This window comes from Anthonomus grandis, chromosome 10 (assembly GCF_022605725.1).
Source record: "Anthonomus grandis grandis chromosome 10, icAntGran1.3, whole genome shotgun sequence".
Taxonomy (NCBI): domain Eukaryota; kingdom Metazoa; phylum Arthropoda; class Insecta; order Coleoptera; family Curculionidae; genus Anthonomus; species Anthonomus grandis.
Genome location: NC_065555.1, coordinates 21,094,904 through 21,121,484, shown reverse-complemented (window position 1 = coordinate 21,121,484; position 26,581 = coordinate 21,094,904). Strand labels below are relative to the sequence as shown.

Genomic DNA, 26,581 nt, shown 5'->3' with positions numbered 1-26,581 from the left:
AAAAAAAAACCACAGTACATTCCAACTACCAGAAAATGTACTCATAATAAATATTATTTGTAATAAATAGAGTATACTTTTAAACGATTATCTACTTTCTTTAAATCTAAGCAAAATGGTCAATATTTTTCACGAAAGCAACCTAACTTAAGTAACTATAAAACTTACTTTTATTTCATATTTTTTCATAAATAGATGTATGCTTTAAGTTTATTTGTCTATCAGGCAATGTCGCAAAAGTTTATACAAATTTGTTTTCCACCCTGTATGAGACATCGGGCAGAAACGGAAATGGCATATGTTTAAAATATTTCTACAGAAAAGCATTCAAGCATTCAACAAAATTAATGAAAACTATATATATCAGTATTTTCTTTTGATATCTTACCAGTCAAAAATCCGTAACTAATAACAATATGCCAAATAGCAGTTGCAAAACTTGATAAGATCATTCCAGCACTAACACTTGCTACACCAAATATGGTTATAGTCCGAACACTAATGCGTCTTTTAATCATAGGACCCACTAATAGACCAGAAAAGTTAGTGACACACACACTCACTGCCATCACAAGAGTTATTCCAGTTGCATGTCCCCCAGCCATTTCCTTAAGGGTCTCTCCAAAAATTAAACCAAAGACAGAGAATAGTGCTTGGTTGACCATCTGGAAAAAAGTTTTCAATAATTTAATAAATAAAAATAGTGATTAATTTCTTATATAAAAAGTTTTCAAATACACGATATTAAAAAGTTTTCCAGTACCTTTATGAAGAAAATCGATCTCTCTTCATAAAGGTTTGAGAGAGATGAGATCTTTATAAGATCGTCTTTAAGAGTAATTATCGCAAATCGTCTTCGTTAATAATAATTGTATAACCATAAGAAGTGCAAAAATTTATAGAATTTTCATGAACTAGAGTTTTTTAATTTCATTAATTATCTACCTTGGAAGATGAATTTGGACAATGGAAAAATCTTATCCAAACTCTTCTCCATACTTATTGTGGTTTTACAAGTATTATTATTATTAACAAACACAATCTACGATATATAATTCTTAGGATGATGTCGTAGATATCAAAACGTCGACCAAAATATATAAATCGATCGACTTATGTACTTTTTTTATCTATACCCAACAAAAATCATTGTTTAGTTTACAATAAAACGCGACTAGAAGTAATTCACGTTAATTTTTATTGTGCAATTATTCAGTTATATTCAAATATATATCTTAAATATGAATACAGTCCATTTACTGTGCATAAATGTTTTTTATCCCGTGATAGGTCTCGTGATCATGATGATAGCATCATTTAAATCAATCACATGACACACTTATCTGCACTGTCTAATTGCAAAACAAAAAATATAGATTTTATACATACATAAATAATTTAAAATTTTGTTATCATTCTTGTCTAATTATATATAGTTTATATATACTCATAACTTTCGCTATATGTAATATATTCTTATCAAGTATGTACGCTGCTTCTTATCATATGTGTGATAAATAAGCACTTATTTGTTACTAATATAAATAATGTTTATTTTATTTTACCAAGCAATTCGATTAAATAATTTAAATAATTATTTTTTCCGAATATAAGCGACTCCAAAAATTTTCCTCTTTGGGAACGAGAAAAGTTACTTAACGTTGAAGGAAGCTTAATTTAACTTCTTAAGAATCTGATGGAATAATCTAGACGTCACTTACACCAAGTGTAGTTTCAGGGCAGGTATTAGTATTTATAATCCTGTAGCTTAGAAAATGCGAGTAATCATGTACATCCGAAATGACTTTTGATGTCAATAAAATGATTGATTTTAACAACATTGCTTTATCAGTTTTGATAGTTTTTTGACTTAAATATTAGTTTGTATTTCACTAGTATTGATGTTTAAAAAAATATTAGTCAAGTCTCTTCTATCACATTTTTCTGAAAAGATTTTACCTTTCGAATTTTTATTTGGTTGATACCCATCAAAATAAGAGAATAGCAAGATTCCTCCCAGCTTGTAATTTTCTGCTATAGAAAAAATACTTATAGTTTTCAATTATATTACGATGTGCTGAGAAGGACAACTAAGAAGTTTTCTAAAGATTTGCTATCTAGTTGTGATCAAAAACCTGAATTCTGTAATGTGTAATATCAAAGAAAATAATAGTAAACTATAGAAAATCCATCCCGTGTAAATTTTTTGACCACCTAAAAGGATCCCCGCTTTTCGAGCAAGGATCCATCGGTGAAATTACGCGTTGAAATCTGGCCGATTGCTTGGCTGTGTTGCAAAATTTAATTTGGCGGCTGCGACTCGGCTTGTGACGGACGTATCGATACAGGTTATCAACACCGGCAAAGCTTTCCGTCGATTTTTGACAAAACTTATTTACAAATAATTCTGTTATTTTTTTTAAATGTTGTCACTGGTTCTATAATACATAATGTCGGGCAATGTATGCCAATATTATGACTGTAGGCGAACTAGAAGAGAGAATCCTACGTTAAAGATGTTTAAATTTCCTTATAAAAATCCAAGTATTTGCGAACGTTGGATTTTAAATTGCGGTAAGTTCTATAAACATACTCAACCTTAACAGTGCCTTAGTAAGTACAGGGTGTTCCATTTAAGAGGAAAAACGGCATATTTTTTGACTTTCCCGGTATATTTAAAAAAATTGAAGATAGCCAATCGACGTATTTTAACTCGGAGAATTTGAAAATCGTAATATCGTAACTAAATCGTATATCTATATCTATAATCGTAACCGCTACTTCCGGTATAACCGGAAACGTCTTAACTGTCAAAATATTTTAGTTGTGTAGCCCCCATCGACTGTGCCATGTTGCCAAATTTTACAAATTTTTGAAAAATTAGTTTCCGAAATATCGATCGCGTCTATTCGTCGTGAGACACCCTGTATATCCGCAGGTCAATGAGCATCCCAGTTTAATTTCAAATACCAAATTCTTTGAATTATATGTTTAAGAAAAAATTTCACTGGAGTTAGAAATCCAAGAGAATCGAATATCCTAGCTAAATTACTAAGGATATTTCATTTGGTACACAAAGTATTCATTGAGCTAATGGAGAACTGATAAACATCGAAAGAAGTATTTCATTCTAACCTTAACACCTTATGAGAATTGTTTAAATCTATGTCAATTTGGCCTTTGAGGTTTTGTTTTGTTTTGTTGACCAGTGACTATGAACTAACCTGCTCTTAGTATTTATGCCTCGTCTCGTCTCTTGTTTGCTGTTTTTTTATATTAATCGGTTGGGACAGACGGAAGTGCTGACTTTTAGAAGTGTTTTTATCTTTTATCTGTGTTTTTAAAATTTTAGACTTTTAATATAAGTTCTTTTTATATACATACTCTACAGGTGGATCTATATTTTTTACATTAAGGAAGAAAAATTGGGGATGGGGATGCCCGTGACCGCAAAAAAGTCAGGCAAAAAGTGTACAAAAACACTGAAATTTACCATTTTAATTGCCACTGTGGAAAAAACTTTAATTTAAAAAAACATTTTAATTTGAACAGGAGAAAGGTTCATGGTGATATTACATCTGGTTCTGAGAGCATTATTGCAAAAAAAAGCATATCCCATGTGTGAGTTTTCTGCTAAATTCCGGGATGAATAATTAAAACATTTTGAAGTGGTACATACGAGTAGTATTAGTACATAGTTAAATTCTCATAAGAAAAACTCAATTTTCTGACACAGCAGAATCTTGATACATGGAAGAGCAGAGGTGAGGCTGATACGCTGTCTAAATTTATTGCTAAGGAGGGAACACGTAGATACAAAAATCATAAGACCACAAATTATGACTGTCATTGATTAGGATATCATGCACCTTTGGGAAAAGGCCAAAGAAATAAAAAAATTCAAGGAAGCGTTAAGATTAAAGGTTTTTGTCCTGCAAGAATATCTAAGCAATTGCATAATGACGGGAGTTGTAATGTTACATATTTTATAACACATATAGGACACCAGAATAAACTAAAATTTTGGTCTCTTTCGTCTGTTGAAAGAGAGGATTTAGCTCGACAAATACCATTGAAGATTCCCTTTGATGACATTCTAAATAATGGAAGAGATTCTTGTGACTTTGTCTTGTAAAGAGTTTACTTGCTAACTTGACAAGATCTGTACAACAATGAAATGTCATATAATTTGCAGCCAACAGCAATTAGGCATAAAGAAGATACAGTGAGTGTCGATGCATGGGTCAAGCAGGTGCAAAGTGAAGGTGACAGTGTTTTATTTTATAAGCCCCAATATGTTTGTTTGGAAGAATTCCCTGAACTAAAACCCGAAAATTTATTTTAATTATCATGACACCTGCCCAACTCGAAACTTACATACCAGATATATACAAAACATATATACCGGGTGGTGCGTCGCCGAGCGGAACATACGAAAACCCATGTAAATTTTAAGGGGTTCAATTATTGGCTTCCCTGTACATTTTATAGAAAAAATGTAAGATAACTTTTTAAAGAGACCAATCTGGCAAACCCTTGTGTCTGGTTTTACCTGAACCGAAAATTTGGTAATTTTGCAATTACATTTAATTGAAACTTTGTACAAGGGTTTGCCAGATTGGTCTCTTCAAAAAGTTATCTTACATTTTTTCTGTAAAATGTACAGGGAAGCCCATAATTGACCTCCTTAAAATTTACATGGGATTTCCTATGTTCCGCTCGGCGACGCACCACCCGGTATGGACTTATGTATAATAGGTATCTTTTTTTGTAAATATGTTAGAAAAATATTTTTCTTTTTAGACTTTATTGCACATGGCATGAGGATCGGGCGTGAAGGAAGAATCTAACTAAAATTAAAACTCGTGATTCTCACTCAGGTAGGTATTTATTTTGATGGCCTAATATGATTTGTATTTTGTAATCACTTAAAAATATTTAACCACTATAATTTGTTTCTGTATTTCAGGTGATCATTTATAAACATCTTAGAACATTGTTGAAACAGCGAGATGTTAATGGATTTCATAAAATGTTGGAGGAATTGTGTAATCTGAAATAACCAGAATATACAGATTTTAAGTATTTTAAGTATTACTATGTAAATAATTGTGAATATAGGGCATACTGCTATCGTTTACATACAGGCCTTAATAACAATATGCACCTTGACAGAATGCATAGGTCAATAAAATTATATTTGAAAGGCAAAAATGTTAAACGACTGGATAAAACAATTTGAGCAATCACGAGATTTATTCGGGACAAACTAATCAACAGATTAATAGGTAAAAATCACAACTAGTCATTCAGAAGAGTATTTTATTAACCATTAACAATTTAAAGAAGCTACAGTAAGCATCAATAAAAAAAAATTTACCCTATCAATGATCTTTTTTCCATATTACTTTCATCTATATTTATAATAAAAGGTGTTCTTTTTTTCTACTAATATTGTTATGGAAAAGTCGCATACGGCAAAGTATCATTTTAAAAAATTATGTAAGTGCTCTCTTAAATTAAATGCTTATCTTTATAGAGATTAGTGTGATTTATATTTGTGTTAGTTATTATTTATATTATTTTAGTAAATCATAAAGGAAAACTTTCCAGCAAAATTAAAAATTTAATATCACGACATAAGACCATGGAAGAGATGGATCAAAGCAAACTCATTCCTACTAATGATGGCTGGGAAGTAATGGCAGCGAGTGGTATGGAAATCTACCAAGTTCAGAAGCTACACACAAGTTGTGAAAACTGTCAGCTTATTTGTACCTACTGTGACATATGCTTACATCAATTTTAATATTCCTGCTTGGATTCTTCAATCAAGTATAACATGTGTAGGCATATCCATCTGGTAGCAAGATCCATAAAAGAGAACCAACATCAAACAAATATAGGTAGGTGTATTTGAGAAATAGAATATCAATATTTTTTTACTATTATTTTAGTTTTTCAGATGAATTGATATTCAAAATTTACCCTTCACTGTTTTCTTATCATCAAAGGAATGGGAAACTATTCTAAAATGGCTAAGTTTTTTAAAAAATTGAAAATAAGTATTGGTCGGTACATAAATGTTTTAAAATCCACCAATGAAATAAAACTGACACGGATAACATCCTGATTGGTGTTTTTTTTTTTAAATGTGGGCATATATTATAATAACATGTCTTGACTTAAAATAATTTTTTGGATTTGTATTTAGATTTATTAATAATGGTAAAAGTTTTGGTATTTAGTGCAGTATTTTTGTACGAAATAGAAATAATATTGTTGTTTGAAGCTGCTTAGCAGAAAGTGGCTTAACAAATGCCAACAAAATTCCAATAAAATATAAGTTTTTTCACATTCCTATCTTAGTTTTTATAATGCTATGCAATGAAATAGATACTGACAAAATGTCATCTAAAGTAAAAATCGGTCAAAAAATTGACAAGTGATAAGTATTTACAATGTACCTATATCAGAACATTTGTTTTAAAAAGTTGGCAACAACTATTGAGGAATATGACGTTATTGCAAAAGCTTTAGCTCCAGTAAATCCAACATTATTGGCTATGAGAAACCAATCTCTACCGAATTTTAAAGATACAAAAACAGCAAATTTAAATAAAAATGTTTTTTCAGAGACAGCTTTTTTCCACAAAAAAGAAAAATATTTCAAAAAAGAAGAATAGCGCAAGATTTTCTGCGCATGATTTAAATCTCAATGCCATTCAACTTTCTGCAGGTGGTCATAATGGTATAAATAATATTGTAAGTGAATATTTTATTCACTTACAATATTATTTATTGATATTCCACTTTAGTCTTATTCTTAAAAGACTAATTAAAGTGTATATATTTTCAGTATGATTTTCTATCATTATTTTTGTTCAATCGCAAATAAGATTTGTTGATATATATAGATAGATATATGTATATACACAGAGTTTTTCACATTTTTTTAAATTTTTTTAACTGCAAATGCACTTATTTAGTAAACATCTATATACAGAGTGCAGCAAAAGCTAGTGACTAGTAATATCATTTCAAAATCAAATATCCTTTATTTTTAATGGAGCACCTTGTTTATTATTTTATGTTTATAATCGTTTTAAGATTTCAAGAAATTGGATATAGTGTTAGGCCTTAACTTCATTTGCTTTTGCGATATTGGCCAAAATCGATTTTTTTGTATATTTTATATCCTATAAAATATAAATCTAAATCTAATTACTGGACAGCTTTTAAAAAGTTAGACAGACAAATGCAACCAAAAGAGATAAAAACCATGCAACGTTTTTTTCTCTCTCAAATCATTTGTATTTTATAGCATGTTAAAGATGCAAAAATGTTAGCAATATATATAGACTTTTTTTTAATGCATCGCCTTGTGTGCTGTCACTGCATAGCGTAGGTATGGTTCAAAAATTTCAGATCAGATAATTTGTAAAACACCTTTTATTTACCATTTATTTTCCTCTTTACACGATACCTAATTATATTGCTTTCTTTTATTAATAAAAATTAGTCCAAAATAATAGTTTTATTTCATCCAAAATTTGGGATCGGTTTTGATGGATGTGAAGCAGCAGGTTAAAATAAATCACTAAGAAAATATTATGAAAAGCTTATAAAAAAATCTTACTCTCTAAAATCGGAGTCTGATGGAGGTATAACCTTTATAGCACCAACCAAAAATTTACAAAGCAAAGTCAACTTAACCAATAGCCATCCACTAAGGAAAGAATTTTTTGATTTAGACGCAATATTATTGTAAATAAAAGCTTCGTATATTACATTCTATATATTATGCGATCACTATAATAACGCTGTTCTTGTTGTGAGTGTTTACTAAATAAAATTTTAAGCATTTTATATTCAATAACTGAATTTATAAATCTTGATGAACTCTTTTTAGTGACCATACCATTTAGCATACATCCTTAGATATATTGATATTGATAAAGTTATATACTTTTACCACTTTATACATATATATATATATATATATATATATATATATATGTATGACCTCTGAATAAAGTTCTGCGGAACAAAACGCCACAAAAACGGTGGATGCGATCCGAACTAGCAAAGATACCTGTAAAAATGTATACCAACCCCTTCACCAAATATGGAGAAATGAACATTAAAAATCTGTTGAAATAATAATAGACAATATTAATTAATTTCCCTATAATATTTCAATTAATATTCAGGTAACCTGAAGAAATATTATTACATTTCTTTTAGAATTCCAGTTTACCTCCGAACATCAATTGAAATGTTATAGAAAAATTAATTTTTGTAGCCTGTTATTATTTCAATCAACGATCTGAAAAAAACATTATCAAAAACATAAATAAAATTCAAATATAAAACTAACAAAATATTTATTAAAATAAGTAAAAATATTAAAATTAATCAAGTACTACATAATAATATGCATTTACACGGTATTATATTTTAAATTTAAAAATATAGAGGTGAATTTTCGACTTATCATTTCTTGGCGACTTTTTGTAAGTATTGTCTATTTTGCATTATGTCTATGCCAAATACATAACATACTACCAAATAACATACATGCAGAAAAAAATAGTTATCTCTGATACATGTATGTTTCTGTGATTTCACGAATAATAATTTATTATTGGTGAAGATAGATATAATAATATACATAATTTTATAATGAACTTGTAAGTAGGACTATTAATATGTTTATGTTTTACCCATCTATTATTGATTTATAATACCTTAGAAACGGAATATGTTATGGTAGCAATAATACCTGCTATCACACCTAGGGCATTATAAGCGGGCATTATGATAATGCCCGGAAATTTTATTGCTTATCCAATTTTATTTCTCTCATAATAAAGAATAAACATCCATTTTATACAAAAAATAATGTTTCTTTAAATACTAAAAATTAAATTTTATTTCCAAAATAAAAATTACAATTTTGAAATGTCCCGGAAAATGTAGCTGATCCCACTATAGAATGGTTGGTGTTTTTTGTGATGGTAGAGGTGGCAGCACTAACGCTATTTTGTATAGTTTGTAAATTGTCCATTAAAGAATTTTCAATAGTCGATACGGAATTAACCTCGGAATTAACTGAATTGGCAATCATTTTGGCTACTTTATTTTTGGATGAAATACTTTCTTCTATATATCCTTCAGCTACTAAAGAGCTTTTCCATTTCCCATGTTGTTTTAGCATTTCAAACGAAGCACCTGCCTCAACAAGTAAAGTTGACGATGTGCGACGCAAACAGTTGCCGGTATCAGCTTCTGCATTATCTAGTTTTAAAAATTTTGCGATCAATGTTGGGATGCTTCCTATGGTATAACCAAGACCGTTCCTCTATCTTCAATATCATCAATGGTCATTTTTACCAACTCATCGTCTTAAACCTCCAAAAACACCCATTACCAATATGACTTTGTGTACCAATTAGATATCATCAGGAGCCTTCTTAATAAATTTATTAATTGTTCTCCTTCCAAAACTTTAGACTTCTTCGGGACATATCCTTTCAACTTTTAAAAAAGATATGAGACGGTGGTATTGCGAGATGTCTATATTTTTATAGACCATTAACGTAGACGTTAGGGTAGAATACTTGGTCCAGAGAGAGTTCGGACTGTATTTTTCTGACTAAAATATTAAAATTTGTTAAACATATGTACCTATTAAAATAAAATCAATAACTTACCAGTTCGTGAAAATATGCCATTAGAACGGTTTCGGTTATTTGAACAATTGCGTTGGCATCTTTCCAAATACCAAATATGCCATACTCCCGATCATACTGTTGCCTTAATTTACCTGGCAAAAGATTTTCGGTCGCTTTTATGGCCTTTTCTCTTATATTTTCTGGAATTTCTTCCATTTTAAGCAAATATTTAAACAGAAAATGCGAACTGACTAACTGACAGAAACATCAAAGTCAAACTTAAATAATCACGGCAAGTCACTTGATAAAAAAATTTCTGTAGGTAGGTATGTACGTATACCTACCTGTACAGATAGACCTTATTTTTTAATTAATATTAAAATTATTTTTGTTCATAAAAATCAATTTTTAGGTAAAACATAAAGCATTGTATGCCCCACGGGCATTGTTAGACTCTAATCTTGTGATAGAGGCTACTATTTCCTCGGGGACTATTTCTCGGGCTACTATTTCCACCTTCCGGGCATTATCGTCCTTACAATGCCCTTAATACATAAACAGCTATTTAAGAGGTTTTTAAAATCTGTGGAATTGACATATTTTTCGGCAATACCTATTCTCTCTTTGTAAGATTTAATTTTTTTTCCATTCCATATATTTCACTCCTCCAAGATGTTGATTTGGTATATAATTTTTTGGCCTTTGGTGTCAACTCAATGGAACGATGAACATTTAAACTTTTTAATGAAAACCTTCTTTTTTCAAGACCTAAAACATATTTTTTAAATATTGAAATAATGCATTTGTTTAAAGGAATATCAATAAAATTGGCAATAAAAAAAACGAATAAGAACTAGTGAGGAGAAAAAAATAAATAAATATAATAATAATAAATGAATTATATAAAATAGATATAATAAATGTATACATATGTAAGTATACTCACGTTTCTTAGCAGATTCCTTTTTCCTTGAGGCATTAGGTACAATTTGTAATGGTACTTTTTCAATATCTATGTGATTTTTGGAATTTTCTATTATAGCAATTATTTTCATATAAGATAAGTTATTTTCTGGAATATCTTTTTGATTTAAAGCATATGAGGGTTTCTCATCAGCTATTTCCATAGGTACCTCTAAGATATTTTCTACTAGATTAGTTTGGCTGATAGGTTCTAAAAGATTAGTAACTTTAGAACATATGGACCCATCGACGGAACCTTTAAAAAAAATTTATTATATATTTTTAGATACCTACATATGAAGGTCTAATAATTTTTTGGTGGGAAGTGCTAAAAAAAACTTTTGGGAAAAGGCAATAAGCAGTACTTGTTATTTTAACAAATGTTAAGTAAAATGAAAATGTTTTAATTAAAATATAAACAACAAAATCCAAATCTAATTGAAATATAATTAGGTATCAAAATGCATTAATTTAAAAGCATGGTCGACGTCTTCTCAATGTTAATTTTAAAAATAAATATTTCAATAATTATAACATTAATTCGTTAATGTCCTCATTAGTTAATAATCATTATATAAAACATATATTTAAGCCATTTCATATATTAGAAGTGAGAAAAAATATGCAGAAAATATCAAAAATGTATATAAATATATTCTTTTCTGAATTTTGAAGAAATCTTACCTTTTGCATAATATATGCCATTTATTATATGTCCTTTATTGCTTAATAATAGCTCAGCATTATAAGCACCATACCCTAAAAAATAAATATTGCTTTAAATATAAAGTTGCTTCCCAGATGATATAAATTAATGTAAATAATTTTTACTCTCAGAAAATCAAGATGTTAAAATTAATTTATTTTCACAAATAAGATCGACATATATAAAAAATTTTGCAAAAAATGTTTTAAAGCAAATTAAAATAATTCTATTAAAGCTTAAGCCTCAAAAATTAATATGACATTTTGAACCTCTCCTGACATAATTTAATGAATCCCTATATAAAGTTGATATCTAAACCAAAATTTTATTGTTTTAAATATTTTAATCCACATCTCAAACTCAGGATTAAGTCATATCACTCTAAAAGATGTGACTCATTTTTTTATAAAGTACCTACTTGATGCTTTATCATTTGTTTTCAAGTTTAAAATCTATAGCTTTTCGTATTTTTTAAAATCACGTAAAGACAGATCCATTATCTTTAATATTTAAAAAGCTGCTCTCGGAAACAACAATTTGAGGTAAGTATATATTATGTAAGCCCCCAGTTAAAGATGCGGGGTTTAGAATATCAAATTATTTTGTTCCCCTCAGCCAAAAGGTAATATTGAGTACAAGATACAAGCAATTTTCACTTTTTTATAAAATACTTTAATGCCCAATAATAAAAAAAATATTTTTAATGACTCAGCATTCTGTTTTATTAGTATAAAAAAGAAAAAAAAACAGTTTTCCAGGTGAATGTTTTATACCGAAAGTCCCCAGTGGTAAGAGGACTGAACTTAAGAACTTGAAAGATCTTTTGCTAGTAAAACATAATTTTTTATTTAAAAAACAAAATAGTAATATCATTCTATATGTAGATATATATAAGTAAAACATGGAAATTTTAATTGCAATAAATTCAGTATGGAAAACCCCGTTCATTGAAAAAAAAATAACAAATATGGGTTCTTTTTTATACTAATTAAACAGAATGCTGAGTTATTAAAAATAAATTTTTGATTATTGGGCATTAAAGTATTTTATAAAAAAGTGAAAACTGCTTGTATCTTGTACTCAATATTACCTTTTGGCTCAGGGGAACAAAATAATTTGATATTTTAAACCCCGCATCTTCAACTGGGGGCTTACATAATATATACTTATCAAATTGTTGTTTCCGAGAGCAGCATTTCAAATATTGAAGATAATGGAGCTGTCTTTAGTTGATTTTAAAAAATATGAAAAGCTATAGATTTTAAACTTGAAAACAAATGATAAAGCATCAAATAGGTACTTTATAAAAAAATGAGTCATATCTTTTAGAGTGATATGACTTAATCCTGAGTTTGAGATGTGGATTAAAACATTCAAAACAATAAAATGTTGGTTTAGGTATCAACTTTATATAGGGATTCATTAAATTATGTTAGGAGAGGTTCAAATTATCATATTAATTTTTGAGGCTTAAGCTTTAATAGAATTATTTTAATTTGCTTTAAAACATTTTTTGCAAGATTTTTTATATATTATGTAGATCTTAATTATAAAAATAAATTAATTCTAACATCTTGATTTTCTGAGAGTAAAAATTATTTACATTAATTTATATAATCTGGGAAGGAACTTTATATTTAAAGCAATATTTATTTTTTGGCGTATGGTGCTTATAATGCTGAGCTATTATTAAGCAATAAAGAACATATAATAAATGGCATATATTATGCAAAAGTTAAGATTTCTTCAAAATTCAGAAAATAATATATTTATATACATTTTTGATATTTTCTGCATATTTTTTCTCACTTCTAATATATGAAATGGCTTAAATATATGTTTTACATAATGATTATTAATTAATGATGACATTAACGAATTAATGTTATAATTATTGAAATATTTATTTTTAAAATTAACGTTGAGAAGACGTCGACCATGCTTTTAAATTAATGCAATTTGATACCTAATTATGTTTCAATTAGATGTGGATTTTGTTTATATTTTAATTAAAACATTTTCATTTTACTTAACATTTGTTAAAATAACAAGTGCTGCTTATTGCCTTTTCCCAAAAGTTTTTTTTAGCACTTTCCACCAAAAAATTATTAGACCTTCATATGTATCTAAAAATATATAATAAATTTTTTTTAAAGGTTCCGTCGATGGGTCCATATGTTCTAAAGTTACTAGTCTTTTAGAACCTATCAGCCAAACTAATGTGGTAGAAAATATCTTAGAGGTACCTATGGAAATAGCTGATGAGAAACCCTCATATGCTTTAAATCAAAAAGATATTCCAGAAAATACCTCATCTTATATGGAAATAATTTCTATAATAGAAAATTCCAACAATCAAATAGATATTGAAAAAGTACCATTACAAATTGTACCTAATGCCTCAAGGAAAAAGGAATCTGCTAAGAAACGTGAGTATACTTACATATGTATACATTTATTATATCTATTTTATATAATTCATTTATTATTATTATATTTATTTATTTTTTTCTCCTCACTAGTTCTTATTCGTTTTTTTATTGCCAATTTTATTGATATTCCTTTAAACAAATGCATTATTTGAATATTAAAAAGTTTAAATGTTTATCGTTTCATTGAGTTGACACCAAAGGCCAAAAAATTATATACCAAATTAACATCTTGAAGGAGTGAAATATATGGAATGAAAAAAAAATTAAATCTTACAAAGAGAGAATAGGTATTGCCGAAAAATATGTAAATTCCACAGATTTTAAAAACCTCTTAAAACATATTAATAGTCCTACTTACAAGTTCATTATAAAATGATGTGTATTATTATATCTATCTTCACCAATAATAAATTATTATTCGTGAAATCACAGAAACGTACATGTATCAGAGATAACTATTTTTTTCTGTATGTATGTTATTTGGTAGTATGTTATGTATTTGGCAAAGACATAATGCAAAATTGACAATACTTACAAAAGGTCGCCAAAAAATGGTAAGTCGAAAATTCACCTCCATATTTTTAAATTTCAAATATAATACCGTGTAAATACATATTATTATGTAGTACTTATTGATTTTAAGATTTTTACTTGTTTTAATAAATATTTTGTTAGTTCTATATTTGAATTTTATTTATGTTTTTGATAATGTCTTTTTCACATCGTTGATTGAAATAATAATAGGCAACAAAAATTAATTTTTCTATAACATTTCAATTGATGGTCGGAGGTAAACTGGAATTCTAAAAGAAATGTATATAATATGTAATATTTATTCAGGTTACCTGAATATTGATTGAAATATTATAGAGAAATTAATTAATATTGTCTATTATTATTTCAACAGATTTTTAATGTTCATTTCTCCATATTTGGTGAAGGGGCCGGTATACATTTTTACAGGTATCTTTGCGTATCTAGTTCGGATCGCATCCACCGTTTTTGTGGCGTTTTGTTCCGCAGAACTTTATTCAGAGATTTGTCTTCTATCCTTCCTTGGTCTGTTTTCTGTGCTCGCGCGTCACCAAGCTCAAACGCGTGTGAGATGACGTGATTTTATACTTCACTCAAGTTATAACGTTTTCTGTACGTTTTGTTAAAATGTCATGTTTCTTTCGATGGATAATAAAAATACAGTCCATTGAGTCCATATCTTTAAATTGTGTTATTAATTAAAGTTCACTATTATCGAAGGTGATAACAAAAACATTTCAATGTAATGTTATCGATACAAAAAAAACTGTCTTATTCATCTGGATGCTCTTAGAAACTAATCTAATAATGTATTGGATATAGTTGTTGCAATGAGACATTGAGAATAGAGAACTTTTTTTTTAAGTTTATTTAAACAGATTTTCATATAATTTATAGTTATGAAACATTAATGATAAAATGTAAACTTAAAGAAATACCTATCTAAATTAAATGTTCGAATTGACCACCGTTAACAACCTGACAATCACCAAGGCGATTTAAAAAATCTTTCTGAACATTGTCAATGACATCTAGAGTAATATTTCTAATTTCCTGGCATGTCTGTTCCTTTAAATCTTCTAAACTCGCTGGTTTAGTGACATACACTTTACTTTTTAAGTATCCCCATAAAAAGTAATCGAGGGTGTTAAAGCTGGCGATCTGGGTGGCCATTCAATAAACCCTTACGTTCACGTTGGTGCATGTCGGATTCTTCCAAATCCGGATACAAAGTTATCAGCGGGGATAAGATCATTTTGAAGAAAGTCCAAATACCTCTTACCAGTAAGAGTGTCATCAACAAAGTAAGGTTCTAAAACTCTTCCTTCCACTATACCGCACCACATATTTACTTTTTAAGGGTGTTATGTATGACATTCTGTGAACCAATGAGGCTTTTCGGTTGCCCAGTATCGACAATTATGTCTTTTTATATGGCCGTTTAGAGTAAACTTTGCTTTGTCCGAAAATATTATCCGTTTTAAAAACGTATTATTATCATTACATAATTGCTGCATTCGCTCACAAAATTCATTTCGGCGCTTAAAATCATCTTCCGATAGCTCTTGAAGTAAGAATATTTTATAAGGGTAAAACTTTGCTTTTTTTAATACTTTATGCACAGTAGATCGCGATAAATAAACATTAGAAGGCGTGCCTGTGATTGTGGCTTGGGGATTATCGGTTTGGGGAGATGGAAGTTCATCTTCTTGATGTTCTTAATGAACCCCGATCAGCTTTTTGAGTATTCTGAACATGCTCGAATTCACAAAACTTTGCTTCAACTCTGCCTACCATGCTTTGGCTAATAGGCAACCGATCAGGAGTTGCATTAAACAAGTGAGAACCACCTTCTTTTGAGTTCGCGACATATCTCCGAAACCATGCACAAGATTTCGATTCTTTTATGTTCGGTTAATTTTCTATTTCATACAATAGCAGTAGGTAATTAAGTGTAGTTACTAATAGAAACGCCGGATGATACTGCTTTTGCCTCTCAAAAAAACACCACTTGCAAATTTAAAAATACTTCAAATAGTAGCGCCAAAATACATTCACTTTTTGACATTGACAACAATAAAAAAACCAAAATACCAATATTTAATTCAGATAGGTATTTCTTTAAATTTACATTTTTGCATCATTTTTCGTTCAAAATTGCTCATGTAACCACTATTCATTTATACCATATCCTTTGTAAAAAATGCATTCTTTCTGATTCTGCATTAAAAAATGATAGTTTCCATTTAAAAAACATATTGATAACATCATATCTTTTCTTGAGTCACCTTGTATAATTAAATTCCACGTAGAAAAACCCTAAACCCATTATTAAAATCGAAGGGCTTGAGCATTTTTTTCAGAAATGGTCCATTTCATTTTTATTGAATTTATTGTATTAAATAAATTTTAAGTATTGTTATAAAAGTCTTAGGCCTTAGCTCACTAAACCTTTAAAAAAAGAAAATTTGGTAAGTTTTTATATCATTGCTTAGATAGCGGTGATGATGTTATAATTTAAATAATTAATTTTATTTTTCTTTTCTTCTAATTTAGTTTTAAATTTAATGTTTAATTTTTGTCCCTAACGTACTTTTGCACCTTCTTAAGCCCAAGACCGCATATTTGGGCTCTTTTTATACGTAAAACCTACTTAATTACCTTTAACAGATACCATAAGTAGATACTAGTTGGTTAATTACAGTATTTCTAATAATAATAATTTTTAACTAAATAAACCTTAACCATTATGCTTCTTTATTATTTTGTTGGATAAAACTGAATTTCAATAATTTTAATTGATTAAAATAATATCACAAGATCCTCTTGATACTTGTTAAAGTTAAATAATTTTGACCAGATTTCCATTGAGCAGCTAAAAACAAGGATGGTATTTGTTATTTTTCTTCAGTCTTTAATATAAGTGTTTTTGCATATTTTTACTGGAGCAGTTTTTAAATATTCTTCTATTATCTATAATTATTGCCCCATTTTTTAAAAATCATCATTTATTCCTCATATAATATGTTTTAAAATAGGAAAAACTAGAATGAATACAATAGTATTAAAATAAACAGTCAATTGGAATACAGTGTTCATTAAAAAAAAACATAATTTTCTAATTCTAAAACTGCAATTAAATTTTAGGGAATAATTTTAATTAATGTTATTTTGTATATAGTATAGTAATATTTATATTTTCAAAATATAAAATTATTAAAATGACATAAACATAAAAATTAAGGCAGGAAATAAACTTTCAATAACGGCATGTTAGATTTAACGAAAAAGTAGCTTAGATTGCGAAAACAAAATGCTCGATATTTATAATTTTGGCATTGATTACTTACATTAATTACCGCTGCTCCAAGAACAACCATCCATCCCCATCCTCCATCTGGAAGGGCATCTATTGAGACGGGTTCTTTTACCTGTTTGGCCATCTTTTCTATTTCTTTTGATTAAATATCTGTAATAAAATATATATTTTTAATAAAGCAATAATTCAAAATCAAGGATTGCGGTACTATACATTTTAATAGATTCGTTTAATTTAGAATTTCTAAAATAATAAAAATTTTAAATTCTATCACCATTATTATTTTAATTGCAATTATATTAACATTATATAATGTCATGTGTTTTATCATTTTGGTATAAATTGGTATAAATTTAAAATAATAAAAATACAGATGCCTTACACGACTCCAATTTTTTTCTTGGATGACAAAATATCCATAATAAGCATTAAAATGCATCAGAAAATCATAAGCCAAGCATTAAGTTAAATCGAGAGCGATAATACTTTACTGATAACTCGATCCCTACTTAAAGTTTCATGTAGTATAATAATAGAGGCTTTAAGTTATAATAAGTTAATATTGTATTATTTAGAATTAAATAAATCAGGTTATTTTATAATTTAACATATACTATATAATATTTTATGTTACTATAGTTAGATATATTAGCCCATAGCTTAGTCACAGTTTATGCCAGTTCATATGCAGAAGTATGTCAAATAATGTAGAAACATGTTTATTAATAATTGTTGTGTAATTATTTATTATAACGTGTAATAGTTTAGCAAAGCAATTTGGGGTTCTTTGTACTAAATTATTAAATTAAAATATAGACTTATTTTAGATATGAGATAAACAAGTTTTTTTAATAAACTATAATTAAACCTCCCGGGTACGTCTCAAGTACGAGACTCGAACCAAGAACCACAAGATTTCTAGGCAGAAATTAGGTATACCGACCGCGCTGTCCACACACATAATTGCCATCGAAAGACAGAGCTACTCTGTTGATGCACTCTTGTTAGTTTTTGATAATTGGCTCCATATGCACTTCAAAACTATTTTTAACCACAAAATGTTGACCGTCATCAAGATCTATACGTGATTACGGTTAACATAATCCATAAATTTTCGCATAGTGAATCTGGCATCCATAAGCATTGTAAGTTTAAAAAATCGGGCGAAGAGCGTATTCTTGTATTGGAGGAGAATATAATCCAGGAAGGTCAAAATAAAATTACTATACTAGACGTTAGCACTTTCGATCAGCTGCTCTGTAGTAGTGGACAAGAACAAAGTTTGTGTCAATACCGAATCATCTCAATTTGATCGTACTGTAGCGTTTTATTTTTTTGACTAGATTTTCTAAATTGATTTATTATTTACTTTCACATTTAAATCCTTTACAGCCCTACTATTATGTCAATATACAAACTCTTACCCTAAAGCCGAGCCTGCACTATAGACGGGTGGAGGGTGAAGATTAGTGGGTAGAGAGTAATATACCTTGAACGCACTAGTTCTTACACATACTATATTATTACAATGACCAATTTAATCAAGTTCAGTCGTAAATTGTAGCTCCCGTGAGTGAGTTTAAAATCATGCCCCTACATTTTTGAGTTTTTTCTTAATTCGTCTGCTGGATTCCATATAGGTTTGCGTTTAAAAACAGCGGCAATTAATTTTTCCTCTATTTTGCTAACAAAGACTACCTCGCGCCTGGTTGAAAATATCCAACATGACTGATGTCTGATACTCAGGTGGCTTGCTTGACGAGTTGCTACGCTGCTTAAGTTAATGGGAGATTGCAGTGCGGCTGTTCTGGTTAAAACCGCTTGTCGGAAATATACCTTACAGGTTATTTGGAGGGTTGCTTAGCGCCTGGCTACCCACTACCCTCTAGGTAACTTGCTTGCACTGCGGCATCTGGTTAACGCCTAATAGTGGCCAGGGCTGGGATTCTAAAATCCCGACTCCATCTCGATACGATCACGACTTCGAATTCGATCGCAACTCAGTCGTGACGACAAGGGTGATTCTAAATTTCAATCGTCGGCTAAACTCGTTTTATTCGATTTGATTTAGGTTTCTTGGTAAATATTTGTTATTTTCTCTAATATTTGACAGATGGAAACGTCAATTGTGTTTCTATTGATAAACAGTAAACACTAAGAATTTTCATTTATTTTGTTAATTTTTTTCACCTTCGTGTTTTTTTTATTTAAATATATGCCTATATTATTTCTTTAAAATAAAAAATGTCGTTTAAAACCACCACTATCCATTGGAAAATAATAATTCAGTTCATGGAAAATCACAAAAATTTGTGTTCATCCACTTTTGGTTTTAATATGGCAACATGGGTGCAATCAATAGGACTTATAACACCAGGGAAATTGGATCTCTCTATAAATATTAATTTATTAATTTCTCTCATCTCTTATATTTGAAAAATTAATCGGTCAGCAAGGTGATTGGTAATAATTTCAGTAATTTTATGGATTCAACGACTTGCAGTAGTTTCGCTAATTCCAAATTTAAAATCTTGTCCAATGCTTCTTTGGTAATAATCTGTGGCATACAATCTTGACATACTAAAACTGTCCATTCAATGATAACTCTACTTCCTCTGCCTCTATTATTAACAAAAGGTTGTAGAAAATAGGGTCGAATTAAATCTATTAGTTGTTGTGTTTAAGAAAGCTTCTTGATATACTAATGAAAACCTGGTATGACTATTGGTAAACAATAAATGAAACAAATACGTTTAAAAAGGGATGCTGTCACATTATGCATGTATTAAAAAAGGAAGAAGCTATATCGTCTGGTGTATACGATATACCCAAGCGTGTCGTCGACAAATCGTTAAAAACTAGGCAATCCGCAAGACACTCACGACTGAAAATTTTATTTAGAATCAGTCATATCGAGTAATCGTGTCGAATTGTGATTTTAGAATCCCAGCCCAGATCACGGACTTTGGCCACTATCCGTCATAGACAAATGCTTTATCATGTCATTCGATTGAACGACGTTTTTAACAGGAACAGTTTCTTTGTTTTCACTTTGGGGGTAGGTGAAAGCCACACCTGTGAACACCTGAGCTTTTCGGGTGTTTTCTGTAATTAGATCAATTTTGAAGCTCTTTTTAATTTAATTATGTCTTAAAGAAGTATCATCAACATTATTTAACACCGATGAGTGTTTATTTCCTGATTTCTTTTAAATGCTATTAAAGTCCAATTCGATAGTCATGTGTCGCGTGTTCTCAAAACTTTCTTTTGTGAGAAACCCTCATGGTTAAGCTAAGTCCTTTTATCTATTATCATTTAAAACCTCTTTTATACACCTATAATTCTGTTAATTATAAGAAGGCTTTTGTCCTTCCAGGGTTTATTTTTCTGTTTATGCAAGAATCTTAAGACTGGAATGTTGACCTAACCTCAACTGATTTTTCCTTAACGTGTTGACTGAATATGTCCTAGATCACTGATTGCCAACAGCTATACCCTGGTTTAGCTGAAGTACTTGACTGAAACTCAGCTACACCTTTCGAAGTGACCACTTGGTTAATTATCTAGTTCCAGTCGGAGGATACTTAAGGCCAGTATTATCAATTTCTTATAATATTAACATTTTGTTTAAAATCAATATTCACCCATTATTTGTTTAAAACTTTTATTACCTTAACACAATTGATTTAAAACTTTTTTATGCTGATCCATAAATTTTTTATATACTCGTATATTACTTAAACTGCAATTATTTTCTAAATCTTAATATTCAATGTGAAAGAAATCTTATTACTACTTATTTAATATTTTGACATCATTTGAAAACCTTTCGCCTTGTATATATACTGTACATTAAATTACAGTATCTATTTAATCTTTGGCCAAAGACAATTAATATTATGCTGGATAAAAAATAATAAAAAAAGGGTTTCAAAGCATTTTTAATTTGGCTCTTACTTCTGAATCAGAAGAGTTATTTCATATATTTTGTGTACCTATTGGATAGGAATTTTTTATAATAAACCTGATTGAAACCTGATAGAAATGATTGGAAAGAAAAAACTGCTTTTTCTATAATTGGACAAGGTCATTTTCAATTTACTGTTACCCCATTCGGGTTATGTAATGCAGCTCAAACACAACAGAAATTGGTAGATTCTATATTTGTACGAGCCCAATCTGTTCTTCTTCTTGTTTGTTCGCCTACTCTCGAGCACCATAGTGAATTATTAAGAAAGATAAAAAGTTGGCTTCAAGAAGCTGGATAAATCTAGAAAAGTGTCAATTTCTTAAAACTACTTTAAAATACCGTGGTTTTATTGTAGGAAATAATTCTTTAGCTACCGACCCTAGTATAGTAGAATCTATGACCCATTATCCACGTCCAAAAACTTCTACAGAGGTCAAACGTTTTAAAAAGAATTTAACTTTACTACTATGTGTCCAAATAGTGGATTTACTGAAGAAAATTTCCACTAGACCGTTTTCCAAAATATTTACGGCATAAATTATACCTACATATATTTATTTTCAAAAATAATAATTAAAAATTATATCCTTTTATAAATAACTTATAGCTATAGCGTGCAATCCGTGTGTTTTATCACATCGCAAGTATAAATTATACCGCGTTCCCCTAGGACATGGCATGCATAACCCTTTGAATAAAGGTTTGATCTGTTGGAATTCTGCGAAACCCGGCTTGAGTGGTGGTTAAGTGGAAGCCTTGGGACCTTTTGGATTTTCACCACTGTGTCAGCTGTTTCTCGATTGTGATGACATGATTTCGAAAATCTTACCCTTGTAATATCTGGAACCACCTACAAGAGGTGTGGCTACTGATTGGTTCCTAGACTCGATAACAGCTAAATACAAGATTAAGTTCCCTAGTTTTCATTTAATAGTAAAAAGACACCTGTTGTCTTTTTTTTCACCTATCTATAATCTATTTTGTTTTAAATTTAATATTGTTTACGATATTTAAATTGTAGTGTTTTTATTTTTTTTGGTTGCTCTTTGTAATAATATATTATTGTATGAAATTAGTATTGATCGCGACAGGGACAACGATTAACCTGGTAAAGAATAATTTACTCCTAGATGGCTTCAGATGTTCTTCGTTTCGAATTTTAAAGCAATTTATTGGAGTCAGGCTGTTTCTCTCTCTCTCTCTCTCTCTCTCTCACACACTAACATGATTTTTCTATCTGTCTGTCCTTTGTCATTGGTTACGTACGCCATGCTCACGGATCTACTTTTTACGTATTGGTATTTCAATACCGGGCGGTTGTTGCCATTGTTTTTCCTGTAATATGAATACTTTGCCCTTTGGGATTAGATTGATTTCCGCAACTTATATCTAAGTGGGGTAACGTTGTATTGTCAATTCTTATAAAACTGGACCTGCGTGGGATTATGCATCGAAGAGGTACTTAGAAATTGCGTTTTGGCTCTCTTTCCAAATGGTGTAGTCGTCAGGTTAATAAGTTCAATTTCTTCATTATTCCACCCTAATGGCAATAATAGCCATGCAATGTGAAAGATTACTTTAATACACTTTATAAAAGATCCTTTAACATCTTTAGGTAAGCTTGATTCCTATTCTTTGTGAAATGTTTTCTTATGGTGTTTAAGACTGCCATTTTTGAAGTTTCACGTGTTAATTTTAGGGTCTTATGCAGTGTATTAAATCAGATCTTAAGCCAGGTCTTAAGCGAAGTATTAAGTCTTAAGGGCCATCCCAAGACTATGTGCTGTTGCCATATCACATCATAAATTGGAGCTTTATAATATTTCTTGCTTCTTCATGATATATTGGACCTTAGTCACCTGCTGTCCTTAAATTTGCACAAAAAGTTACCGGGTCTAACCAGATAAAAGAATTGTGTAAGCAATGTCACGATTTCTTTTATTTGTTATTGTTATTTGGATTTTCGGACTAGTCATATTGGCTAATTTATATCATTTAATGCGTTAATTTGTTAATTATTGGTTAGTGTCTAAAGTTCCCTTTCTTGGCAATTTACACTGTAATGTAAATTGCATATCTAGTGAAACAATATTTCACCTAATTCCTTTTAATTTCACTTTCCTGAATTTCATACAGTATTATATGTAAGCAATGACACTGAAAGGTATATTTATTTATTTAATTTAGTACATACATGTTGTACAGTGTACTGTAAGATAGGACTTTGGCCAAAGGGTAGTTACATACTAGCGAATTATTGATTTATCTTAATGTTTTATAATTTTGGTGCATAATGTTTTAACTTCAGAACTTATGTTTTTAACAAGAAACTGTTTTATAATTTTTGATTCATTTAAGTGAAAGATTAAAAAACGAACACTGACCAGAATTCACATCAAACCGGATGGCGCCTACAATTTAAAAACATCTCTAAAATAATTCATGGCAACCCATTATCAGTTAGTTCTCTGCAGACTGATAAGCTACCGTTATCATATGTGCCACTCTATTAAAGACATCAGTCAATTTTTATAAAAAACAGAAATCTAATAAAAAGTGTTTTTAAAAGCTCTCTTAGTCGACTCACCTTGTAAAGTTTTGCTTTATTAAGTATACTTAAATTGAGTTAGTTATTGATACTCCTCTATAGTGCATAGGTATCCTAAATTATACTTCGCTACTAAGGGGGTGAATAACGCCTTAGGCCTTTTGACTAAAAAATGGATGGCACTCATTAATATTTCAAACATTCTAGTTAACTTTTAGTTAATATCAATTTATATATACTGGTTAAATTTTGGTCGTAACAAACTCACCCCTGAGTTAAATATTAAGTATTTCTAATTTCATTGGGCACAATGACTACCTTCAAGTCTTATTTTTCTAATGAATGATGACAGCCATAAACCTTATTTGCTTAGTTAAATATTTGTTATTAGTTGTAGTAATATTAATTGGTTAGTTAAAAAAAAATCATGGGTACTAATTTATTAAAATTAAATTAGCTTGGCTATACTTAATTAATAACGTATGATAAACCTATATAGAAAATATTCCAGAATATATCTGCTATTAATACCTGCTGGTGGTGATTAACCTCTAAACGGCCTCCAAAGTCCAACAAAGCCATTTAACAATAATCACCCACCTTTGAAAACCTCTCGGTTTAATCTCAGAGTCAGGCAAGCTCTCAAGATAACTAAAAAAGAGATTATCAGAAGGTAATGCAAATCTGAAGTTGGTATACGGACTCGATAACTTAGACTAGGATGAAAGTGGCCTTCATGTTAGGAATCATTAAAGTTCTAGTGTGCTGTTTACTCCTGAACATCGTTCTCTATAGAAAAGTGTAGATTATGATTTTGACAAAAGTCCGGTGGCAAGAGAAGATCTTCTGTCGAAATAACCTTAGGAAGGGGGCTGTGTAACGATCTTAATCGCAGTGAATATACCAGCTCTTCTCCATCATTTGAGAATCATTTCAGTGGTGCAAGTAACGAGCCCATCGCGAGACAGGTTTTAATTTTTTGCAAAATAATAATAATAATAATAATAATAATAATAATAATAATAATAATAATAATAATAATATCGGCATTCATTATTTTTCTGTGTAACTACACGCTGTGCTATTAAATTTTATTCATACTCTTTTAGAAAAAGCTTAAAGTATTAAATAATTTATTGGAGACAATTGGCAAGTATATTATAGGGATTTATTTTCAATTCAATTTGAAAAAAAAAGAGATTGCGAAAAAACCATTTTTAATGTGGTTTCAAATTTTGGGACATACTTTTGTTATAAAGGCCACAATTAAGTGCAATAACCTGCTGTCGAAAGAGACTCAGTCTCGTGAAAATAAATACACAAGTTTTCAATTTCTCAAAGTTTTCTCAAAAATTGAATATTTGGGATGGTATATTGAGCGACTTTATTATAGGGAGATTTTTTATTAATGGTAATTTAATCGCCCAAAAATATCTTGAGTTGCTACAAAACTAAGTTTTTCCCGCCATTTAAATCCTCCCTGATTTAGCCCTAAAATCGTTCTATTTTCAACAAAACGGCTATCCTGCTTATAATGAATGCACTTATGGTAAAAGTATTTTTAACAAATACTTTTTCTAACGGTGTTATTAGTGAGCATTTTAATTTTGAGGTTATCCTAAGGAGACCAAGGAGAGCACAAACACTAATTTAGTAGGCCAACAAATTTAGAGGAGTTGCGAGAGAAAATATGGGAATTCCATTTCACCAGAGTGTTTCTGGTAGTACGAAATACCTTTTATGATTAATTTAATGTTTAGCCAAAAAAAGATGTCTATTTAAGCCTTTTATTTAATAAATTAATTTTTGTAAACTTTATTTTTAAATAAGTTTTATTTTTTTTTATTTTATTAAAATAATGCTTTAATTTTCATTATGCAATAGAGAGTATAATAAACATTTTAAGATTACGATTCTATATGGGTAATACACCTTCATCAGCAAAATATTTTAGAAATGCCTGAACTTTTACGTAATATTTTGCGAAATGTTATGCAGTTACCCCTATCAAAATCAAACGCTTACCAACATCGCGTCGTACTGAAAAACGACGACGTAGTAATAAATCAGTTAAACATTTGTGTATTTGAATTTTAAGTGTTTTAATTCACACAAAAGGTTAAAACGGTAAAATATATTCTTGTGCACGACGTACAATTTGGGCAGAAAGTTTGAAGTCAGATGCATCATGATTAATGAAAAATAACTTTATGAAATATTGAGTAAAATACATATGGATCTCAGAATATTAATCTAAATAAGTAGTATTATGAGAAGTAGTTATATTAATATAGGAAAATGTTATTTTGTTCATTTTCTATAGGATTTTAAAAAGCATTTAACACTGTTTTTTCATTAACAAAAACACAGGCTTATATTCAACCGAAATAAACTCAATAAACAAGTAAGCAACACAAAACAAAATTGATTTA

At 29.5% G+C, this 26,581-nt stretch overlaps 1 protein-coding gene and 2 long non-coding RNA genes across 5 annotated transcripts in view; 1 reads left to right on the top strand and 2 right to left on the bottom strand.

Annotated features, from left to right (window-relative positions):
- The window catches only part of LOC126741658 (monocarboxylate transporter 12-like), a 129,275-nt gene that overhangs the window by 29,123 nt on the left and 73,571 nt on the right, over window positions 1-26,581 (bottom strand). For all 3 annotated transcript variants that reach the window (XM_050448186.1, XM_050448187.1, XM_050448185.1), the window contains exons 2-3: window positions 17,663-17,781; window positions 389-665 (exon numbers count right to left, since the gene is read on the bottom strand). In XM_050448186.1, the coding sequence (XP_050304143.1) occupies window positions 389-665; window positions 17,663-17,755 (370 nt within the window). In that variant the 5' untranslated portion in view covers window positions 17,756-17,781. The remainder of the gene's footprint in view (window positions 1-388; window positions 666-17,662; window positions 17,782-26,581) is intronic.
- Window positions 1,522-5,276, top strand: LOC126741663 (uncharacterized). The gene is made up of 3 exons (XR_007662265.1): window positions 1,522-1,743; window positions 4,804-4,880; window positions 4,970-5,276. It is a non-coding gene; the product is annotated as an uncharacterized LOC126741663 (long non-coding RNA).
- LOC126741659 (uncharacterized) lies at window positions 8,918-10,215 on the bottom strand. The gene is made up of 2 exons (XR_007662262.1): window positions 9,717-10,215; window positions 8,918-9,658 (listed from the first exon to the last, which is right to left on the bottom strand). It is a non-coding gene; the product is annotated as an uncharacterized LOC126741659 (long non-coding RNA).